Source organism: Sus scrofa, chromosome 17 (assembly GCF_000003025.6).
Source record: "Sus scrofa isolate TJ Tabasco breed Duroc chromosome 17, Sscrofa11.1, whole genome shotgun sequence".
NCBI lineage: Eukaryota > Metazoa > Chordata > Mammalia > Artiodactyla > Suidae > Sus > Sus scrofa.
In genome coordinates this window covers 14,118,705-14,137,629 of record NC_010459.5, presented here as the reverse complement: position 1 = coordinate 14,137,629, position 18,925 = coordinate 14,118,705, and the positions used below count along the sequence as shown (strand labels likewise).

The window sequence follows — 18,925 nt, the reverse complement described above, 5'->3', positions numbered from 1 at the left end:
GTATTTAAAATACAGTAGGTGACAAAACACTTGCCAATCTTATTTTGGTATTTTGACTTGAGCTCAAGAAGTGCAAAGGGGAGAGTAGAACAAATCTTATATATTTTGTTGTCATTTTTGTTACTAACACTTTACAGAAGCTTAATGTACCTAAAAAGTTCTATGGGCTTTGTAAGACTAGCATTGTTATAGAGCAGTGTGTTTCTTTAGCCTAGGGCGCCTTGTACAGGAGTATTGGAAGTTTTTGTAGATGTGTGATAGGGCCCAAGGAGTGTGTTTGTGCAAAAATAATTTCTCTAGTGTAAGCCTCCTTTTGGAGGACTTAACTCCTTTTAAAGGATGAAGATGGCTTAAATTCCATAGGTGTTGAATTCAACCAAGAAAGTGAGAAGGCCTGGCAGTAATTGTGCTACAAGGTCACAAATTGGCATGCTGCATAATGAGAATTGCTTTATTGTTCTTTTTCTAGTGTATTTTGTGGTTTGGCGTATTATATGACTGGTTTTTGTTATATCTGCGCTGAGTTCTAGTTTCTGGATCCTCAAACTTCCTGTGCCCTCTGCAGTTTGTCTGGGGCATAGGGAAGGAGATTGGCTGCAAAGGGCCCAGATAAATGTTTTTGGAGTGATGGAAATATTTTTATCTGCACTATGGTGATAGTTCCAAAACTATATGCATTTGTCAAAACTAATCCAATTGTACTTTATTATATGTAAGTTATACTTTAATAAACCTTGACATTTTAAAAAACGATGTGTTGCCAATGTCCCCCATGGGCTGGCCTCTTACCCAAGTAAGGCCTGGAGGAGAGAGAAACACAAGAAGTGGGGTGCGGTATAGAAGGGCAGAAACGGCCCCAGGGGGAAGGCGGCCAGCCCTGGGCTTAACGGTGTGCTGACAGTTCCGGGCTTTTGGCACCTTTGCCGGCTAGGCTTCCGCCTCCCGAGGGCGACACTGACGGCGCCAGAGGGGCGCGAAAGAAACACGTAGTCGGCTAGCCCTGGGCCTGACTGTGACCCAGGCGGCCCGACTGCCTAGGTTCCCACCGGGTGGAGGTAGTCAGCAGCCAGCTCAGGTTGCGGCGCCTCCTGAAACCCAACGTGGCGCGCTCCACCTCCGCAACTCGTTGCTTTCTGCGGGCCAATCACTCGACCGTAGGCCGGAAGCCGGAACGAGACGGCGTCGCTCCTGGTGACGCCACGCCTGGCACGCCAACTTCCCGTATGCCGTTTCCGGCGCCCCGCTTGTCGGAGGCGGGGCGGCAGTTGGGGGAAGTGTGCCATGAGGCTTCGGGCGCGCTTTCTGCCAACCGTGAGCGAGCTTTTGGCGCGGGGCTCCGGTAAGGCCTGCGGTAAGGCGTGCGTACGGCTGGCAGGGAGCGGAAGTGCCCGCTTGAGGCTCGCGGCGTGGTGGAGACTGCGCTCCCCGCTGACATCCAGCCCTGAGTCCTTGCTGTGGAGCGTTCGCCCGCCTGAGGCAGGGCTGGCTTCTTTCCAAAAACCGGTTTTTGTTTTCCGTCTAAATTCGCCTCGGTTCTGTCTCTTGCTGGCTCGGTCTGGGCGGGCAGGGAAGTAGCGTGTGTGGAGGCGAGCAGGCACTGTGTTGAGTGCTTTGCTGTTGCTCTTAACATTTCTTGCTACTACATTCAAGTGCTGAGGAAGTGTTGGGCTTGCGGTGGGACTGGTAAAAAAAGCTTGCTGGGAACTTGACCTAGTACTTGGAAAACGTTGATTTATTTACGTTTGCCTTTCGCTTCTTTGCCACCAATGAGAATTCGTCTCCCCTGTCCTTCACGTCCTGCATTTCTTTATGTTTTGATGAGGTGTATGAATAGTTAATGGAAGTGTATGTGAATTTCTTTTTTTAAACACTAATACAAATCAAACGTGATAAATGCCCTCAAAACCCCCACATACTGGTAGTCTGGACTTTTAAGTTTTATGGAATTAAATTTAGATCATCTTGTAATTGGGTTCTCAACATTTAAAAACCTAGTGATTGACGCAGTTTGATCCAGCCGTTTTAGAAAAGCCAATAGGTTAGCATACTTTCTTTTTCAATACTTGATTTCTTCGACAGCATGTAATTATTAAAAAGGAACGTGAGCATTTAGCACCAATTCCTTTATAATGCTAGTTTAGGTTGACTGCAGGTCACTTAAAACAGCTCATTAAAAAACATAAAATAAAAAAATCCCAGCTCATTAATATCCGGTATTAAGTATATATAAGGCACTTAAAAAAGCACCTGTCAAGCTAACACCAGGTAGTTGTTAGCTGCTATTATAATGACGATTGTTTGCAATATGTCATACCAAAGGAAGGGTGGTCTTTTATGTTTTATGGGTTTTTTTTTTTTTTTTAAGTGTTGCCCTTTTTGAAATAGTTTTCTTTTTTAAAGATATGTTTCACTTTTAGAAATCAAATAGCTTCATGATCAAAGTAGATTTACTTGTTTCATTAACATTGTGATTTTTGTAGAGGAAAAGTACACAAATGTGTTTTTCTTTTTAGGGCCACACCTGCAGCATATGGAAGTTCCCAGGCTAAGGATCGAATTGGAGTTGCAGCTGCCGGCCTACAAGGGATTAGAGCCGTATCTGCAACCTATGCCGAAGCCTGTGGCAATGCCAGATCCTTAACCCATTGATTGAGGCCAGGGATCGAACCTGCATCCTCACAGACACTGTGTTGGGTTCTTATCCCACTGAGCTACAATGGAAACTACCTTTTTTCTTTTTTTTCTTTTTTTGGACTCTCCTTCAGCATTTGGAAGTTCCTGGGCCACAGCATCGACCCAAGCCACTGCAGTGACAACCCACTGCACTACAAGAGAACTCCCAAATGTTTTTCAAGGTAAATGTCAGTGTTTTTTAGTCTTTTATTTTTTTTTATTTGCTTTTCAGGGCTGTACCTGTAACCTATGGAAGTTTCCAGGCTAGGGGTCAAATTGGAGCTACTCCTGCTGGCCTATACCACAGCTCACAGCAATGCCAGATCCTTAACCTACTGAGAGAGGTCAGGGATTGAACCCTGCCTTCATGGATACCAGTCAGGTTCATAATCTGCTGAGCCCCAACGGGAACTCCCTAGTCTTATTTTTTAAACTGGTGACATAGTAATCATGATTTCATTACTATGGTCAGCTTTGAACAAAATCCAGATATTTATTCAGGGTTTTTTGTTTGTTTGTTTTTTGGTTTGTTTATTTTTTTTTAATGAAGCTGTAGAAGTAACCTGGAAAGTGAAAATGATTTTCAGTGCTTGGGATAGAACAGAGAGGCAGGCAAATCAGAGGGCACTGGTAGCATACTGGTAGTCAATAGCTTATCCCAATTTACAACAAGAATCCTTACCAATCTTTTGCGTTAATAGGGTATTATCTATCAGAGGGAACAGGCAAAATGTTGATGTGAATGTATTCTATTCCCCACCCTCTCCCCTCTCTCCTTGACGAATAAGAGGATCCCTTAAGTATATGCTCCCCTTGCTTTTTCTAGAAGCAGGGACAGGGACAGGCAATACTCTACTATAGCAGAATGGTTGAAAATGTGGCCTTTGATGTCAGATGGACTTGGACTTAAGTCACCACTCTTTCACCTATTCTCTGTGTGACTTTGAAAAATTTAGGAGGCAGAAAAACATTGGTGGCAAAGTAAACATGAGGTCCGGTCCTTGGCATATGTCTTGACTCTTTCTCTACTAGGACACAGCAGAGTAGATGTGTAAGAGTATCTTTTCACTTTGTCAGAGGAATATCAGGTTCTAAGAGCAATGAAGCCTAAATAGCCAGTTGTTAGTATGACACTGCAGCCCAAACTGCAGTACACATAGCAAACATTGTTATCACCTGCAGATAGTAATGCTTTTCTTTGTTTTCAGAGTGTAGCTGTGTCAACGTGTTATGATGCCGTCTCGTACCAACCTGACTACTGGAATCCCCAGTAGTAAAGTGAAATACTCAAGGCTCTCCAGTACAGACGATGGCTACATTGACCTTCAGGTAAATGCAGAAGGGAGCTGATGAGATTGGCTTGCTCTTTTTCTGCTGAATTAGCAGAAAGACCTTCCAGGTGGAGCTTTTGCTAAGCATTCCTAGCAAGAAAGGAACTCAGCTCTGAGACTCTTTCAGCCATATCCTGCAGAAGGAGGGACCATAGCAGAGCAGTTTCCAACCAATATAAATATTGTCTATTCTAAGAAATTTTAGTTGTAACGCCAGAGACCAGGAGGGACAAATTTTACTTAGTTTGTCTGGAAGTAATCAGATTGATTGTTGTTAAGTAGAATTTTTTTAAGGATTATGTCATTAGTTTATTTACACTTTAGTCAAAACCAGTTCATCTTTTAAGGGAGAAACTAACTGCTAAAGCCAGCAGATTGTGGGACTCTTCCTTCTTTCCTGATGTCATGAGATCCAATTTATTAAAGGTATTCTTTGTGGCAAACAGTAAGTAAAACAAATAGTATTTATTAAGTTTATGTTTTACCCTGATCACTGTTTATAAAATACTTAATAATGTAGCATAGTCTGCCCACTTCTCCTTAGAATAGAATATTCTATTTTGGAACCGGGACCAAGGAGGAAGTAGTAAGAACCCATCCTTATATTTATTTTTTTTAATTTTTAAATTTTTTTTTGGTCTTTTCAGGGCTGCACCCCGTGGCATATCCCAGGCTAGGGGTCTAATCAGAGTTCAGCTGCTGGCCTACACCACAGCCAGCAATGCCAGATCCGAGCTGCGTCTACAACCTACACCATAGCTCATGGCAACACCGGATCCTGAACCCACTGAGCAAGGCCAGGGAATGAACCCGCAACCTCATGGTTCCTAGTCGGATTTGTTAACCACTGCGCCACGACGGGAACTCCAGGAGAGTTTTTTTTGTTTTTGTTTTTTGTTTTTTTTTTCATTTTTCCTCTGCATATGAGTTCCAGTGGGGATAAGCTGTACACCAGCCTATGCAGAGCCACAGCCGCGGATCCGAGCCGCATCTGCGCCTCCCCAGCTCCGCACGCCGATCGTAACCCACTGAGCAGGCAGGATCAACCCGCACCTCATGTCCTATCGATTTTACCACGCCCACGACGGAACTCCGAGAGTTTTTTTTAAGTATGTCTGGGAAGCTTCTAGCTGGCTAGGCCAGACAGCCATGAGCCAAACCTTAGAAGTTTGTCTTTGAATCTTAACCTTGAATTGAACTTGTTAATAAGGCAGATTTCTTGCCTGTGGGGAAAGCAACTAATGCCTTAGAAAAAGTTGTTTCTAAAACCTTTGACCATATGTTGACTTAATTTTGAATACCAGAAATCATTTATTTTCTTTCCTACTTTTCCAGAGCATGATATTCACTGTTAATCCTTATAGATTAGCACAGCCTTTCATGTGCCAAGCACTTAATAGATATGTCTAATCAATGAATGACGATAAAGTGTCTTTTCTTTTTGTAAGAAAATAATTTTTTTTCCTTTTTGGCTGCACCCACTGCATATGGAAGTTGCTGGGCCAGGGATTGAATCCTCACTGAAGCTGCAACCTATGCAACAGTTGGGGCAACTCAGGATCCTTAACCCACTGCACTGGGCTGGGGATCAGACCCACACTGCTACAGAGACAATGCTAGATCCTTAACCCACTGTGGCATAGCAGGAACTCCAAGAAAATAATTTTTTATGGTACAGCGAATGGTCTGTGGAATGAGACCAGAGCTAGAAAGTATAACATATTGCTGGGCTTCCCTCCCTTCATTTACTGTTAGAGCAATAATTAGAGCCTCATCTCTTGCCTATCTATTTCCTTCCTTTCCCAGAGCTGCACTGGGGGACTTGTGGTAGAACTTACTTCAGGACACACCAAGCATCTACATTGGTTCTTCTTATCCTCCCAGCCTTGGTATATTCATAATACTCTTCTTTGTCTTTTTGTTTCTCTTCCAGTTTAAGAAAAGCCCTCCTAAGATCCCATATAAGGCCATTGCGCTTGCTACAGTGCTGTTTTTGATTGGCGCCTTTCTCATTATCATAGGCTCCCTCCTGCTGGCAGGCTATATCAGCAAAGGGGTAAGCTGAAGGGTTTGTGTGAATGCCATGAGATGTTTAAAATGTGAGCCAGGACTCTCTTGTTTTATATTCACATCTAGTATAGCAGATTCTAACAGAAAAGAGTTTTCTTTTAGATTTTGTTTTCTGATAAGACGTTTCTTCCTTTGAGCCACAACAAACTTCTGCAGTTTATGAATTAATGCAGTTTTTGAGGTGGGTGTGACAGGTAGACAGATTTTCCCTCTGAGATGTTAGGAAGTTTTCCCACCATCAATTTGGAACAGCAAAGCCGAGCCTGGCGTTCAGAATTCCTGACTGGTAAAGGCTATAACTGGGATAGAATGCTATTATTGTAACTTTGCAGTGCCACTGACATGCTGCTGTAGTGTTTGGGAGAGAAGCAATGAGGCTTGTATAGGTTTGGGGCCACTGACCAAAGCAGGACTTTTGGCTCATGGAATAGATCTTAAATTGCATTTGATTGGAGTTCCTGCTGAGCTTCAATATGATACCGTAGAAACCTAAAGTTGGGGGGATTGTATACAGATGCTTATACATAGCATCTAAGTTGTTCTGAACTAATATTGATTGTAGTTTGCATCCGTTCTTCAAGATGCACCAGGCCGGAGGACAGTGGTCATATTGCTCTGCAGAAGGAATACAGCCAAGAGCTAAAACTGTGGCATTATCCTTAGAATTGGGAATAGTAGCATTGAGACAATAAACGGCTGCATGGCTTTTGAGAAGTGTATCTGATTTGCTATTTAAAACTATTATGTGACTACCAAAGGCTTACTTGTTGTAGTCTTAAGTTTGAACATCTAACTTTAGGACTATGCTTTCAGTTAACTTTCACTGTAGCATTGTTAATCTCAGGGATATAATCAGGAGTCTATTTTTTTAAATTAATTACATTTATAGTTGTACAGGAGTCTATTTTTAAAAAACATTTTTTCTTATACTTGATTTACAATGTTGTGTCAGTTTCTGCTGTACAGTGAAGTGACCCAGTTATACTTTATTATTATTTTCCACCATGGTCTATCCCAAAAGGCTGGATGTAGCTCCCTGTGCTATGCAGTAGGAACTCATTGCTTATCCATTCTGAATAGGAGTCTATTAATGTTACACAGATTGAGTGGATGTGAGAATCACGTGCAACACATATTACTTCATCTTGTGTAGTTTATGAAAGACTACTTTAAGAATGAAGGTATTAAGAAAATCATTTAATAGATTGGAGTTTTTTCGCTTGTTTTTGTTTTTTTGCTTTTTAGGGCCATATCCACAGCATATGGTGGTTCCCAGGCTAGGGCTCGAATTGGAGTTATAGCTGTTAGCTTATGCCACAGGCACAGCAACATGGGATCTGAACCTCATCTGCGACCTACACCACAGCTCACAGCAACACCGGATCCCTGACTCACTGAGCAAGGCCAGGAATCAAACCTGCATCCTCATGGATACTAGTGTGATTCATTTCTGCTGTGCCACAACAAGAACTCCACTCCTGTATTTTTTAAAGCTGACCCAAGTAGCCTTTGATAGCTTTCTCACTTTCTGACTTACCAAGTTATCCCAGGCCCATCTATACATTTCCTGCTCCCCAACTTGTAAATGGCCACTTCTCTAAGGAGCCCTGGTTTCTTTATGAAAAGGAGATTTAGAGATCACAAACTGGGCATTAATGGTGATCACTGCCATTGGTTTTCACTGTTTCTAGACTTTTTCAGAGACAGATTTAGGAACATAAGTATCTTTTAGAAAACAAGGGAAGATAGTTGAATATATAGATATTTCCAAGGCAGATTTAAGATTAGAGTTTGAACTTAATTTCTTTGATTTTTAGGTGTGTATATCTATCCTTTTTTTTTTTTTTTTGTCTTTTTTTTTTAGCTATTTCTTGGGCCACTCCTGCGGCATATGGAGGTTCCCAGGCTAGGGGTCGAATCGGAGCTGTAGCCACCGGCCTATGCCAGAGCCACAGCAATGCGGGATCCGAGCCGTGTCTGCAACCTACACCACAGCTCACAGCAACGCCGAATCGTTAACCCACTTGAGCAAGGGCAGGGACCGAACCCGCAACCTCATGGTTCCTAGTCGGATTCGTTAACCATTGCGCCACGACGGGAACTCTGTGTATATCTATCCTAATGATATTGACGTAATTACTTATATGCCTTATTCTATGTTATAACATTATACATATAGTAGTTTCAAAATAACAGTATTAATGTTAGGTAAAAGAAGGCTGGATGCACTGTAAGTTTTCTTTGCAGTTGTTTTAATCCTTATCATGTATCCCATTAGGGGTATACATTGAAATCCTGCAAAAAGTAAAAGAAGCAGAAAAGTAGAAAATGTAAGAAATTCTTTTATGGTGCAACCGATTTAGAATCCAGTGTTGTCACTGCAGTGGCTTGGGTTGCTTCTGTGGCGTGGGTTTGATCAAAAAACTTATACATTCTGTAGGCACCACCTCCCCCCAACAAAAGCAAAATAATATAATAGAAATACAGGAGTTCCCATCGTGGCGCAGTGGTTAATGAATCTGACTAGGAACCATGAGGTTGCGGGTTTGATCCCTGGCCTTGCTCAGTGGGTTAACGATCTGGCATTGCCATGAGCTGTGGTGTAGGTTGCAGAGGTGGCTCGGATCCCACGTTGCTGTGGCTCTGGCGTAGGCTGGCAGCTACAGCTCCAGTTAGACCCCTAGCCTGGGAACCTCCGTAAGCTGCAGGAGCGGCCCAAGAAATGGCAAAAAGACAAAAAAAAAAAAAAAAAAAAAAAGAAATACACACACAGTGGGTTAAGGATCCGGCATTGCCATAGCTTACATTGCAGCTGCGGCTCAGATTTGCTCCCTGGCCTCGGAACTTCTGTATGCTGTGGATGGGGCTTTAAAAAGAAAAAAGAAAAGAAATAGCACCAAATATGTCAATTCTTAAAGTTTTAGACTTTATTCTTTTTAATGTTCAAATAGGCCAAGTTCTCTTCCTTGGCTTTAAGCTTGTGTTTCTGGAGTCATTGTGTGCTATCTGGGGCTGCTTGCTTTACATGTCTCACCTCATTTAGTTTTCACTGTAACCATATGAGGTAAATAATTTTTTTTTGTTTTTTGTTTTTTTTTTTGGTTTTTTTTGCCTGTACCCACAGCATATAGAACTTCCAGAGCTAGAGATTGAACCTGTGCCTTAAGCAGGACCCAGGCAGCTACAGTGACCATGTCAGATCCTTAACCCACTGCACTACAAGAGAACTCCCAGTAATCCTATTTCTGTTTGTGAATGAAGCAGCCAAAATTACATTGATTAGATAGCCTATACATTGTGCAGATAGTCCTGCTAGAAGATTTTTAGATTGGGTGTAAGTCTTTAGGGAAATCTTCCTTAGCTTAAAACAATGGGAAAAATCAGAAGGAAAAGAAGGGTAAATTTAACTATAAACATTTAAAACTGCACCCAAAAAGGGAGTTCCCTTCGTGGCTCAACGTAATGAGCCCGGCTAATATCCACGAGGACACGGGTTCGATCCCTGGCCTTGCTCAGTGGGTTGGGGATCTGGCATTGCTGTGGTTGTGGTGTAGGCCAACAACTGCAGCTCCATTTCGACCCCTAGTTGTGGGAACTTCTGCAGGTGTGGCCTTAAAAAGCAAAAAAACCCAAAAAAAACTACACTCCAAAAAAGCAAGACTGACAAAGCAATTTCATGAAGGTGGATCTATTCATTAAGAGCACTTATTGAGCCTCTATTGTATGTTGGACACAGCTGGGGATAACAAGGATGAACAAAGTCCTTGCCCTTGTAGAACTCCCTCCAAAGTTGAAGCCCTACTGATAAAGAGACTAAACACCTTTCCTCCCTCTTTGACCTGTGAATTGTGCTCTTGGGAATATATACTAAGGAAATAATCTGGAAGGCCAAGCAGAACCCTGAACTTTATTGTGGTATTCTGTACAGTTATAAAAAGTGAGACACAACCAAAGTATCCAGCTTTCTGGGGGCTGGATATGTAAAATTGTGGTATATCCATTATAGTGGAATGTTACACATCATTAGCTGACATGTATACTATTATAGGTGTACACCTAATGACTTGATATTTCTGTGCATTGGGAAATGATCACCACAATAAGTCTAGTTGTCCTCCATCACTACAAATAGCTATAATTTTTTTTTCTGGTGATGAAACGTTTAAGATCTACTCTCTCAGCAACTTTCAAATATGCAGTACAGAATTACTATGTCACCACTCTGTACATTGTCCCTAGAACTTATTTTATAACTGGAAGTTTGGACCTTTTGACCAGCCATTTCACCTACCTCCCATTCTCCCAGTTAAGAGCTGTTAATAATATTTTGGCAATTCTTTGTTATAATAAGAGAGAAAAACAAGGTGCAGAGTATGTATTTACAACTAAAAACTTTAAGGAAGAGTAGAGGGAAATAAGCCAAAGTAACTATGGATGAACATGGATAATTTCTTTATAATTTTTAGTACTTCGCAGTTTTTCTGAAGTTTATAAGGAGGAAAAAAAGATGTAAACCTTTTCCCTTGGTAGTGTACTACCCAAAGAAAGTGCTCTGAAAGGTATAAGATCACTGGTCTGTGGATTGAGCCTATAGCTTTATTTTTGCCTTTATAACTTGCATGGTACTAATGTGTTTGCCTCCTTCTGCCACCAGGGGGCAGACCGGGCTGTTCCTGTCCTGATCATTGGCATCCTGGTGTTCCTGCCAGGATTCTACCACCTGCGCATTGCCTACTATGCATCCAAAGGCTACCGGGGTTACTCTTATGATGACATTCCAGACTTTGATGACTGACATCCACCTCAGCCCTGAGGAGAAGAGTCACAGATGAGACTGAGCCTGACTTTATGACATTGAGCAGAAACTATGTCTAGGAACTAAGGATTTCTGCAACTGGCAGATGTTTAACAAAACAGTGGCCAGATTTTAATGGGTCTGTCCTAAAGATGTTAATTGAATTTACAACTAGCTCATTAGGATAGTCTCTAATTTTCATCTCCTGGCCCTGAGACAAATTTTTCCATATGCATATGTATCACGAAGAGTAGCAGTGTTAATTGCATGAGAAAGCGGGAGGTTATTCTTCAGCTTTTGCTGCCACCATCATTTTTAGAGTTAAGCATTTCTTTCAACTAGTCCTCAATGTCAGTATGTTCTTGTGGCAAATGGAAGAATGCAGTATGTCAGATTTCTTGTTACTAAGTAATTTCTTTTGAAAATAGATCTAAGTGTCTTATCCCCATACTCATCATGTCAAATCAAATATCAGTGTGGGTGCATCTGTAATTTTTTTACTTGATTTTTTTTTTTAACTCAATGCATTTTTTTTTTAACTCAATGAATTTATCACTTTACTTGCTTTCTTATTAACAGCAACTAGGAATTTTTAAAACCTCAGACCAAAGTTTCAAAATGTAAACACTTTGTTCACCAATCCTTGGCCCCATCTCTGATGTGGTTCACTGATAGCTTGGCCAGTGTATAGTTCGGATCATTCTGTCCTTTGTAGATAAAGATGTTCTGTATATCATACCTTTAAGGACTGGATTTTTGGCTGTTTCCTAAGGGAAAATATAGATAAGTGGTTATTATTTAGAGTTTATAACCTGACGTTAGCATCTTGTGTTATGATGACATTGTGCTGAAGATTGTAAGCATTGGCCTGGATCTCTAGAGGATTAGACTGCCTTAGTTTGATTGGTTTCCTAGCTTGCAAAAAGTGACTAATATTCAGAAGAAATTAAAATGTCGAAATCTAAATCCTAGACTTTTAACATACTTCAGAAAACATGTTAATGATTATATTATATCACTGATCCCCCCAGTACCTAGGACTCCCTCCTCATTTTTTGACGACTGGCATTGTATGTTAGAATGCTTTTCATTCATTTGGGGAGGGGTGTGGGGTTTTTTTTTTTTGTCTTTTTGGGGCTGCACTCATGATATATGGAGGTTCCAGACTAGAGGTAATCAGAGCTATAGCTGCCAGCCTACGCCAGGGCCACAGCAACTCGGAATCACAACCCACATCACAGTTCGTGGCAACGCCAGATCCTTAACCTACTGAGCAAGGCCAGGGATCGGGAACCTGCGTTGTCATGTATGCTAGTCAGGTTTGCTAACCGCTGAACCACAACGGAAACTCCTCATTCATTCTTTTAATCTAAAGTTATGGACTTGGATGACTGGAAGTCTGGAAGGGCCATCTGAGATTTGGAGGGCTATAGGTAAAACAAGTTTATGGAGGAAGATTAGTTGAGCTTTGGATGTGTTAAATTTAGATGTCTACTTGACGTGCAAGTGGAGATGTTGAGTAGGCAATTGCAGTGTACAGTTTGGAGTTCAGGAAGGGGGTCTAGGCTATTAGAAATTTGGGAGTCAGTGTTGGGGTAATAAGAGCCACGGGGCTGGATGAGATTGCCCATGGAGTGAGTACAAATGGAGAAAAACAGGCTAGGGCTCAGGAAATGAGGGACAAGGAGACGGTGACTTGAAACAGCTACCACGTTTAGGTGCGTTTGGTGATGGGAAGGTAGGCTGGAAAGTTGAGTAGTCTAATTAAAGTTCTTGGACCTTGATGTTGAAGTTATGAGGAAATATATAAAGCTTTATCTTGGGCGGTGTTTGCAAAGCAAAGCTCAGACCAGAAGGTTTTGGCCAAACCAAATTATTCGGTCCTTTTTTTAAGGGTAATAACGCTGCTAGTAAGGGGGAAAAATCAAAATAGAATGGTATGTGGGGGTGGCTCAGCAGCTTAAAAGATCTGTTATCACTTCTGTGGCTTGGGTCATTGCTGTCACGGGTTTGATCCCTGGCCCAGGAACTTCCACATGCCATGCATGTGGCCAAAATAAGGGGGGTGGGCGTTGTAAATAGCTCAGTCCCAAGGTTGTATATGCCCTTCTGGAAATGTTCTAAGCACGTATCTATATCCTTTTTCAAAAAAGGAAAAAACTCAGGAGTTCCCATTGTGGCTCAGCGGAAATGAACCCAACTAGGATCCATGAAGATGCGGGTTCCATCCTTGGCCTTTCTCAGGGGGTTAAGAACCTGGCATTGCCATGAGCTGTGGTATAGGTCGAAGAGGCAGCTTTGATCTGGCATTGCTGTGACTGTGGCATAGGCTGGCAGCTGCAGATCCAGCTCCAATTTGACCCCTAGCCTGGGAACTTTCATATGCTATAGGAGTGGCCCTAAAAAGGAAAAAAACTCCCATTGTATATTTGTACAATTTTTTCTCACTTACTCTATTTAGTGTATCTTTCCATATCCATGGAGATGGCCACATTCTAATGTACATCACACGTGTAGTTTTCCATGTGTGTGCAGTTGTAGAGTCTGAAGAGCAGAGACCATAAAGCCTCTTGGATGTCCCCTGAGGAATGTTTTATTTGAACATTCAGGTTTATAATCTCATTCCTGTTAGGAATGTTATAGAAGTATGGTTTATTAGGCCAAAATCAGACTCCTTGTAACTGCATTTTTTTCCTGGTCGTAAAATATTTATTAAGGTATTCTTTAGGGAATATAGTGAGTATAAAATTTAGGGTCACAATGTGAAGTAATATTCTAGTGCTTTATAGAAAGCATCGAAACCTCCATGATAATGGTGTCTTTCTTGAACCCATTGCCAGATGTTTTGGCAAGCACTTTCATGACATATTCTGTTTCATTTTAATCCCTGGAAAAACCCTGAGTTGGCTAATATTCTTAACTAATAAGCTGACATTTGGGACTTCCATTTGGGCAAAGCCCAAATTTCTCTTACAAAAATGAAAGCTAAATGCCTTTAGGGGCTGGGCAAGTAAAGAAATGGAAGGTAGAGGGATGAACAGGATTAGTGGGGACCAAGGTCAATTGCCAAATGTGTATTTTACCTAAAAGCAGCCCTAAATAGTTGCGCAGACCGCGTGCCCTAGCTTGATATTTGCAACAATTTTGTCTCTCACTATTCATTTCCAAGGCTAAAACTCCTCCCCAGTTGCATCAGCTGTTCTATATATGGTAGTTTCAGGTCCATTCATTCTGGACGAGCCTCACTGGGTCATCGTGCCAGACATATATTGATTGCTTCCTTTCTGCCAAGTATTTTTAGGTGCTGAAAGTACAGAAAGAAAAGGCTTGGTCATTGGGGAGCAGAGCAAGCTAGTGACCACGGGTACTGGCCAACATTTTGTTTTAAAAGTGGGAAAGTGGAGTTCCCGTCGTGGCGCAGTGGTTAACGAATCCAACTAGGAACCATGAGGTTGCGGGTTCGGTCCCTGCCCTTGCTCAGTGGGTTAAGGATCCAGCGTTGCCGTGAGCTGTGGTGTAGGTTGCAGACGCGGCTCGGATCCCTCGTTGCTGTGGCTCTGGCATAGGCCGGTGGCTACAGCTCCGATTCAACCCCTAGCCCGGGAACCTCCATATGCCGCGGGAGCGGCCCAAGAAATAGCAACAACAACAACAACAAAAGACAAAAAAAAAAAAAGGGGAAGTTCACATGATTTGGGACCTTTCTTGAAAAATGAATAGATTTTTTTCTTACTGAGGGGCAGCCAGCTGGAACAAAGTAGCAGTGAAGCAGCTTTGAGCACAGTTCTCCAGTTGACTGCAGTCCCCACCACTGTTCAGTTACTTTTTGTTTGAAACCCACTAGTTTTCTTCATTAAAGTCAAAGAGTGTGTCTTACAGTCCCACTAGGTCTAGCACAGTGCTCGTTTGGCTTTATTTTTTTGCTATTCAGGGCTGCATATGGAAGTTCCCTGGCTAGGGGCTGAATTGGAGCTGTAGCTGCCGGTTTGCACCACAGCCACAGCAACACAAGATCCGAACTACATCTTCAACCTGCACCACAGCTCACAGCAACGCCGGATTCTTAACCCACTGAGCGAGGCCAGGAATCAAACCCATGTCTCATGGATACTAGTTGGATTTGTTACTGCTGAGCCACAGTGGGAACTCCATTTAGGTTTATTGAATGAAGTACCAAGCTCAGAGTGCATTTCTCTCCCAGGACGCATTGTTCTTTTGAGGTCCAGACAGATGGACTGGTGCCATTTGATTCAGACTTTTCCTAAATGCCTCTCTGTTACAGCCCAGCTATCCTGTAGACAGATTTGGTGCTACCTGCTGAGTCAAGTCTGCCTGGCACCCTCTGCTCAGGCCAGTGAACCCAGTTCATAACGACCTGCGAGTTCCCTCCAGGGCCATGCAGTGTCTCTGCTGGTTGGCACAGAGGTACATCCATTACTGGTGTGGTGAGGGGAGCTGGTAGAGGGACAAGAGCAGCCTTGACCTTGCTAACCTTCAAAGGATCGTAAATCGACTCAATTGCCTTGCTCTGTCATCTGAATTCCCCTCCTGAGGCTTCTTTCTTAGCTTTGGTCCCAGAGGCCCCTGGCCTCATGCTGTTAGTTCAGTCATGGTTCAGTGTCAGGGTGGGAAAGGCACAGACTGAGTCAAATAGCTACAAGGCGTTGTGCACATCACCTATCTTGGGATAAACCCGTTCCTACCCCACAGGGTAACTGGGAGGATTAAATAAGACAGTGGGAGGGTGCTTCGCAAAGACCTTGGCACCCCAGTGAATGGCTGCTGTTTGAGAGAGTGAAGAAGGTCATTCCTTGGCTTAAGGGGTAGTGTCTTGGGTGAGGCTCAGGAGGAGGGGAAAGAGCCCATCTCTTATCCCTTGGGCCAACCTGAAGAACTTGCTGTTCACAGCAGAACTAACCTGGAGCCAGGGGTCAAAGCCAGCACAGCAGCCGGCCTGGACAAGGCAGGGCTCCCTGCCCTGCAGACTGCTTGTGTGGGGTATGAGGGGGTCTCCAGCCCGGGCCCTGCTTGAGGGGGAGGGAAGGACCAACACACCTGTTGGCACCCATCCCTTCCTGCCTTGCCCCTTGCTATTTAGAGCGTGGCCTATGGACCAGCAGCATCAACAGCATCCCAGAGCTTGTTGGGTCCGCAGAATCTTAGGCCTGCCCTAGACAGCTAAGCCAGAACCTGCATTCTGACAAGACTCCCAGGGGGTCCATGGCTTTTCAGTATCTTTGAAACTCTGATCTGGGGGCCCTGTGCTTCAGCCCATCTCCTCCCTTTAGGACTGGACCTCCTCTGGTAGTGCCAGTGGCTAGGGGTGGGGGCACCCAGAAGGTCAGCTCCTCTTCCATCCACCGTTGTTCTCCAGTTAACAGTAACCCCCTGGGTCTTGAGGAAGCTTCATAGAAATGGTGCTGAAACAATGCAGGAAAGCTTTGTGAAAATGCATTTTTGTGAGGAGTGAAAAATCAAAACAGAAGTCCCACTTACGGAGAGGGCTCATGGCAAGAGTGGGAGCACGCTAGGTGCTCTGAAGGCCAGGGAAAGGGACAGTGTGTCCTTCATGACCCAATGAGAGACAGTATGTTTTCTCTTGGTTTGTGTGGGAGGCTGACCCAGTGGCTCAGGAATTTACCCTGAACACTGAGGTGCTCCCTTTCCTCCTTGTCTCTGGATCTCTGACACCTCAGTTCTTTTTTTTTTTTTTTCTCCCTTCCTCGCCCATGGCATGTGGAAGTTCCTTGGCCAGGGACCAAACTTGAGCCACAGTAGTGACATTACTGAATCCTTAGCCCCAGGCCACCAGGGAACTCCTTGAATTCTACTTTTAAGTTTATTTATGAAATATTTTGAGGCACCTGTTATAAACATCTGCTAGGCATCAAAAAGGAATAATCCACTTACTCTCGAAGTTTGCAACTTAGGGAGAAAGAGATCCATAACCTGAACCAACTAAACAAATATAATAAATAATATTAATAAAGGAGTAATTTAGAAAATATTTGCCAAGGGGACTAGAGAGGGAAAGAGGCTCAGCAGGCTCTGAAAAAGCCTGGCTAAGACAAGACTCAAGCTCAGCCAAGGGCAGGTGGGAGGGAAACTTGGGCTGGCCCCAGAGTGGTCATGGGTGCTGTGGTCAGGCCGTCAGGCTGGGCATTGGGAAAGTTCAGGATTAAGGTTGCCAAGGTGACATGGTCCTTGGTGGTGATCAGCTAAAGAATGAGGAAAAATGGTAGTTTACTTTTAAATTTTGTTTTATTTTCTCAAAATGATCAATGCATATATACTTTAAAATGTCAAATGGTTCCACCAGGCTTGTCATGAAAATCAGTGGTCCTCACAACCCTTCCACCCATGTTCCCCAAGAGATGGTCATGTGCAGTTCCTCCAACTGAGGCTTTTTGTATTGACTTTGATGTTCCCACATGAAATATTTATATTACCGCTTCACAATGTTTCGGTACTAAGCCTAATGGATTTTATCTAGTGAAAGATGGAGATTTTGCTCTCCCAACAGAGCTCTGTGCCTGTGGAGCGGCCTTTGACTCTGGGATTCCCTGTGGAAAACACCCAACACCCATGGGCAATAACTTTATTTTATCTTGCTTTTTAGGGCCACACCTGTGGCATATGGAAGTTTCCAGGCTAGGGAGTTGAATCGGAGCTACAGTTGCCAGCCCAGGCCACAGCCACAGCAATGCAGGATCTGAGCTGCATCTGTGACCTAAACCACAGCTCACAGCAACGCCAGATCCTTAACCCACTGAGTGAGGCCAGGGAACGCAACCACAACCTCATGGTTCCTAGTTGGATTAGTTTCTGCTGTGCCATGACAGGAACTCCAATGGTCAGTAACTTTAGATCCTCCTGAGACTCATCTTTTCCAGACAGGGCTTGTCACCCACATATGGGGACCAGGTTGACAGAGAAGACTGGGGTCTTAGCCTCTAGTACACAGAGTTTTTATTTAACTCCTTGCTCTCAGTATGTTGCTCCCACCTCTACTGTAAATGCTATCTCCAACCTCTCAGTCAAAAACTCTGATTTCAGAGTTCCCGTTGTGGCTCAGTGAGTTAAGAACCTGACTAGTATCCGGGAGGATATGGTTAGATCCCTGGTCTCACTCAGTGGGTTAAGGATCTGGTGTTGCCATGAGCTGTGGTGTAGGTCGCAGACATGGCTCAGATCCCATGTGGCTGTGGCTGTGGCGTAGGCCAGCAGCTGCAGCTCCCCTTCAGCCTCTACCCTGGGAACCTCTGTATGCTGTGGGTGCAGCCCTAAAAAGGCAAAAAACAAAATGAACAAGCAAAAACTCTCTGATTTCAAAAACCTCCCCAAAGAACAAGCTTCCAGGTTTCTTCCAGGCATGGGAGTGATATGTTGCTTGTTGCTCAGAGTTGGAGAGGTGAGATAAAGTCTAGCATTTTAATTTTTTTACTTTTTATTGAAGTAAGTATACATATAGAAAAGTACACAAATCCAAAGCTTGAGGTATTTTTACAAAGTGAACACATGAAGTTTAATTCTTTTTTTCTTTTTCTTTTTTTTTTTTTTTTTTTTTTTCCATCTTTTAACTTTTCTAGGGCCACTCCTGTGGCTATGGAGGTTCCCAGGCTAGGAGTCTAATCGGGGCTGTAGCCGCTGGGCTACACCAGAGCCAAAGCAATGCCAGATCTGAGCCGAGTCTGCAACCTACACCACAGCTCACGGCAACGCCGGATCCTTAACCCACTGAGCAAGGCCAGGGATCGAACCCATAACCTCATGGTTCCTAGTTGGATTCGTTAACCACTGAGCCACGAAAGGAAGTCCTAATTCTTTCTTTCTCTTTTTTTAAGGTCCGCACCCATGGCATATAGAGGTTCCCAGGCTAGGGGTCGAATCAGAACTATAGTTGTCAGTCTAAGGCACACCCATAGCAACTTGGGATCCAAGCTGCATCTGCAACCTACACAACAGCTCATGACAACGCTGAATCACCAACCCACTGAGCAAAGCCAGGGATCGAACCTGCATCTCATGGATACTAGCGGATTTGTTTCCACTGCGC

General features: G+C 43.4%; 1 protein-coding gene across 7 annotated transcripts; it reads left to right on the top strand.

The window, feature by feature from the left end:
• TMEM230 (transmembrane protein 230) lies at positions 1,187–11,902 on the top strand. 7 transcript variants are annotated; one of them, XM_005657664.3, is made up of 5 exons: positions 1,187–1,339; positions 3,882–4,002; positions 4,352–4,430; positions 5,938–6,060; positions 10,729–11,902. In XM_005657664.3, the coding sequence occupies exons 2-5, from the start codon at positions 3,983–3,985 to the stop codon at positions 10,867–10,869; spliced, it is 363 nt and encodes a 120-aa protein (XP_005657721.1). In that variant the 5' UTR covers positions 1,187–1,339; positions 3,882–3,982; the 3' UTR covers positions 10,870–11,902.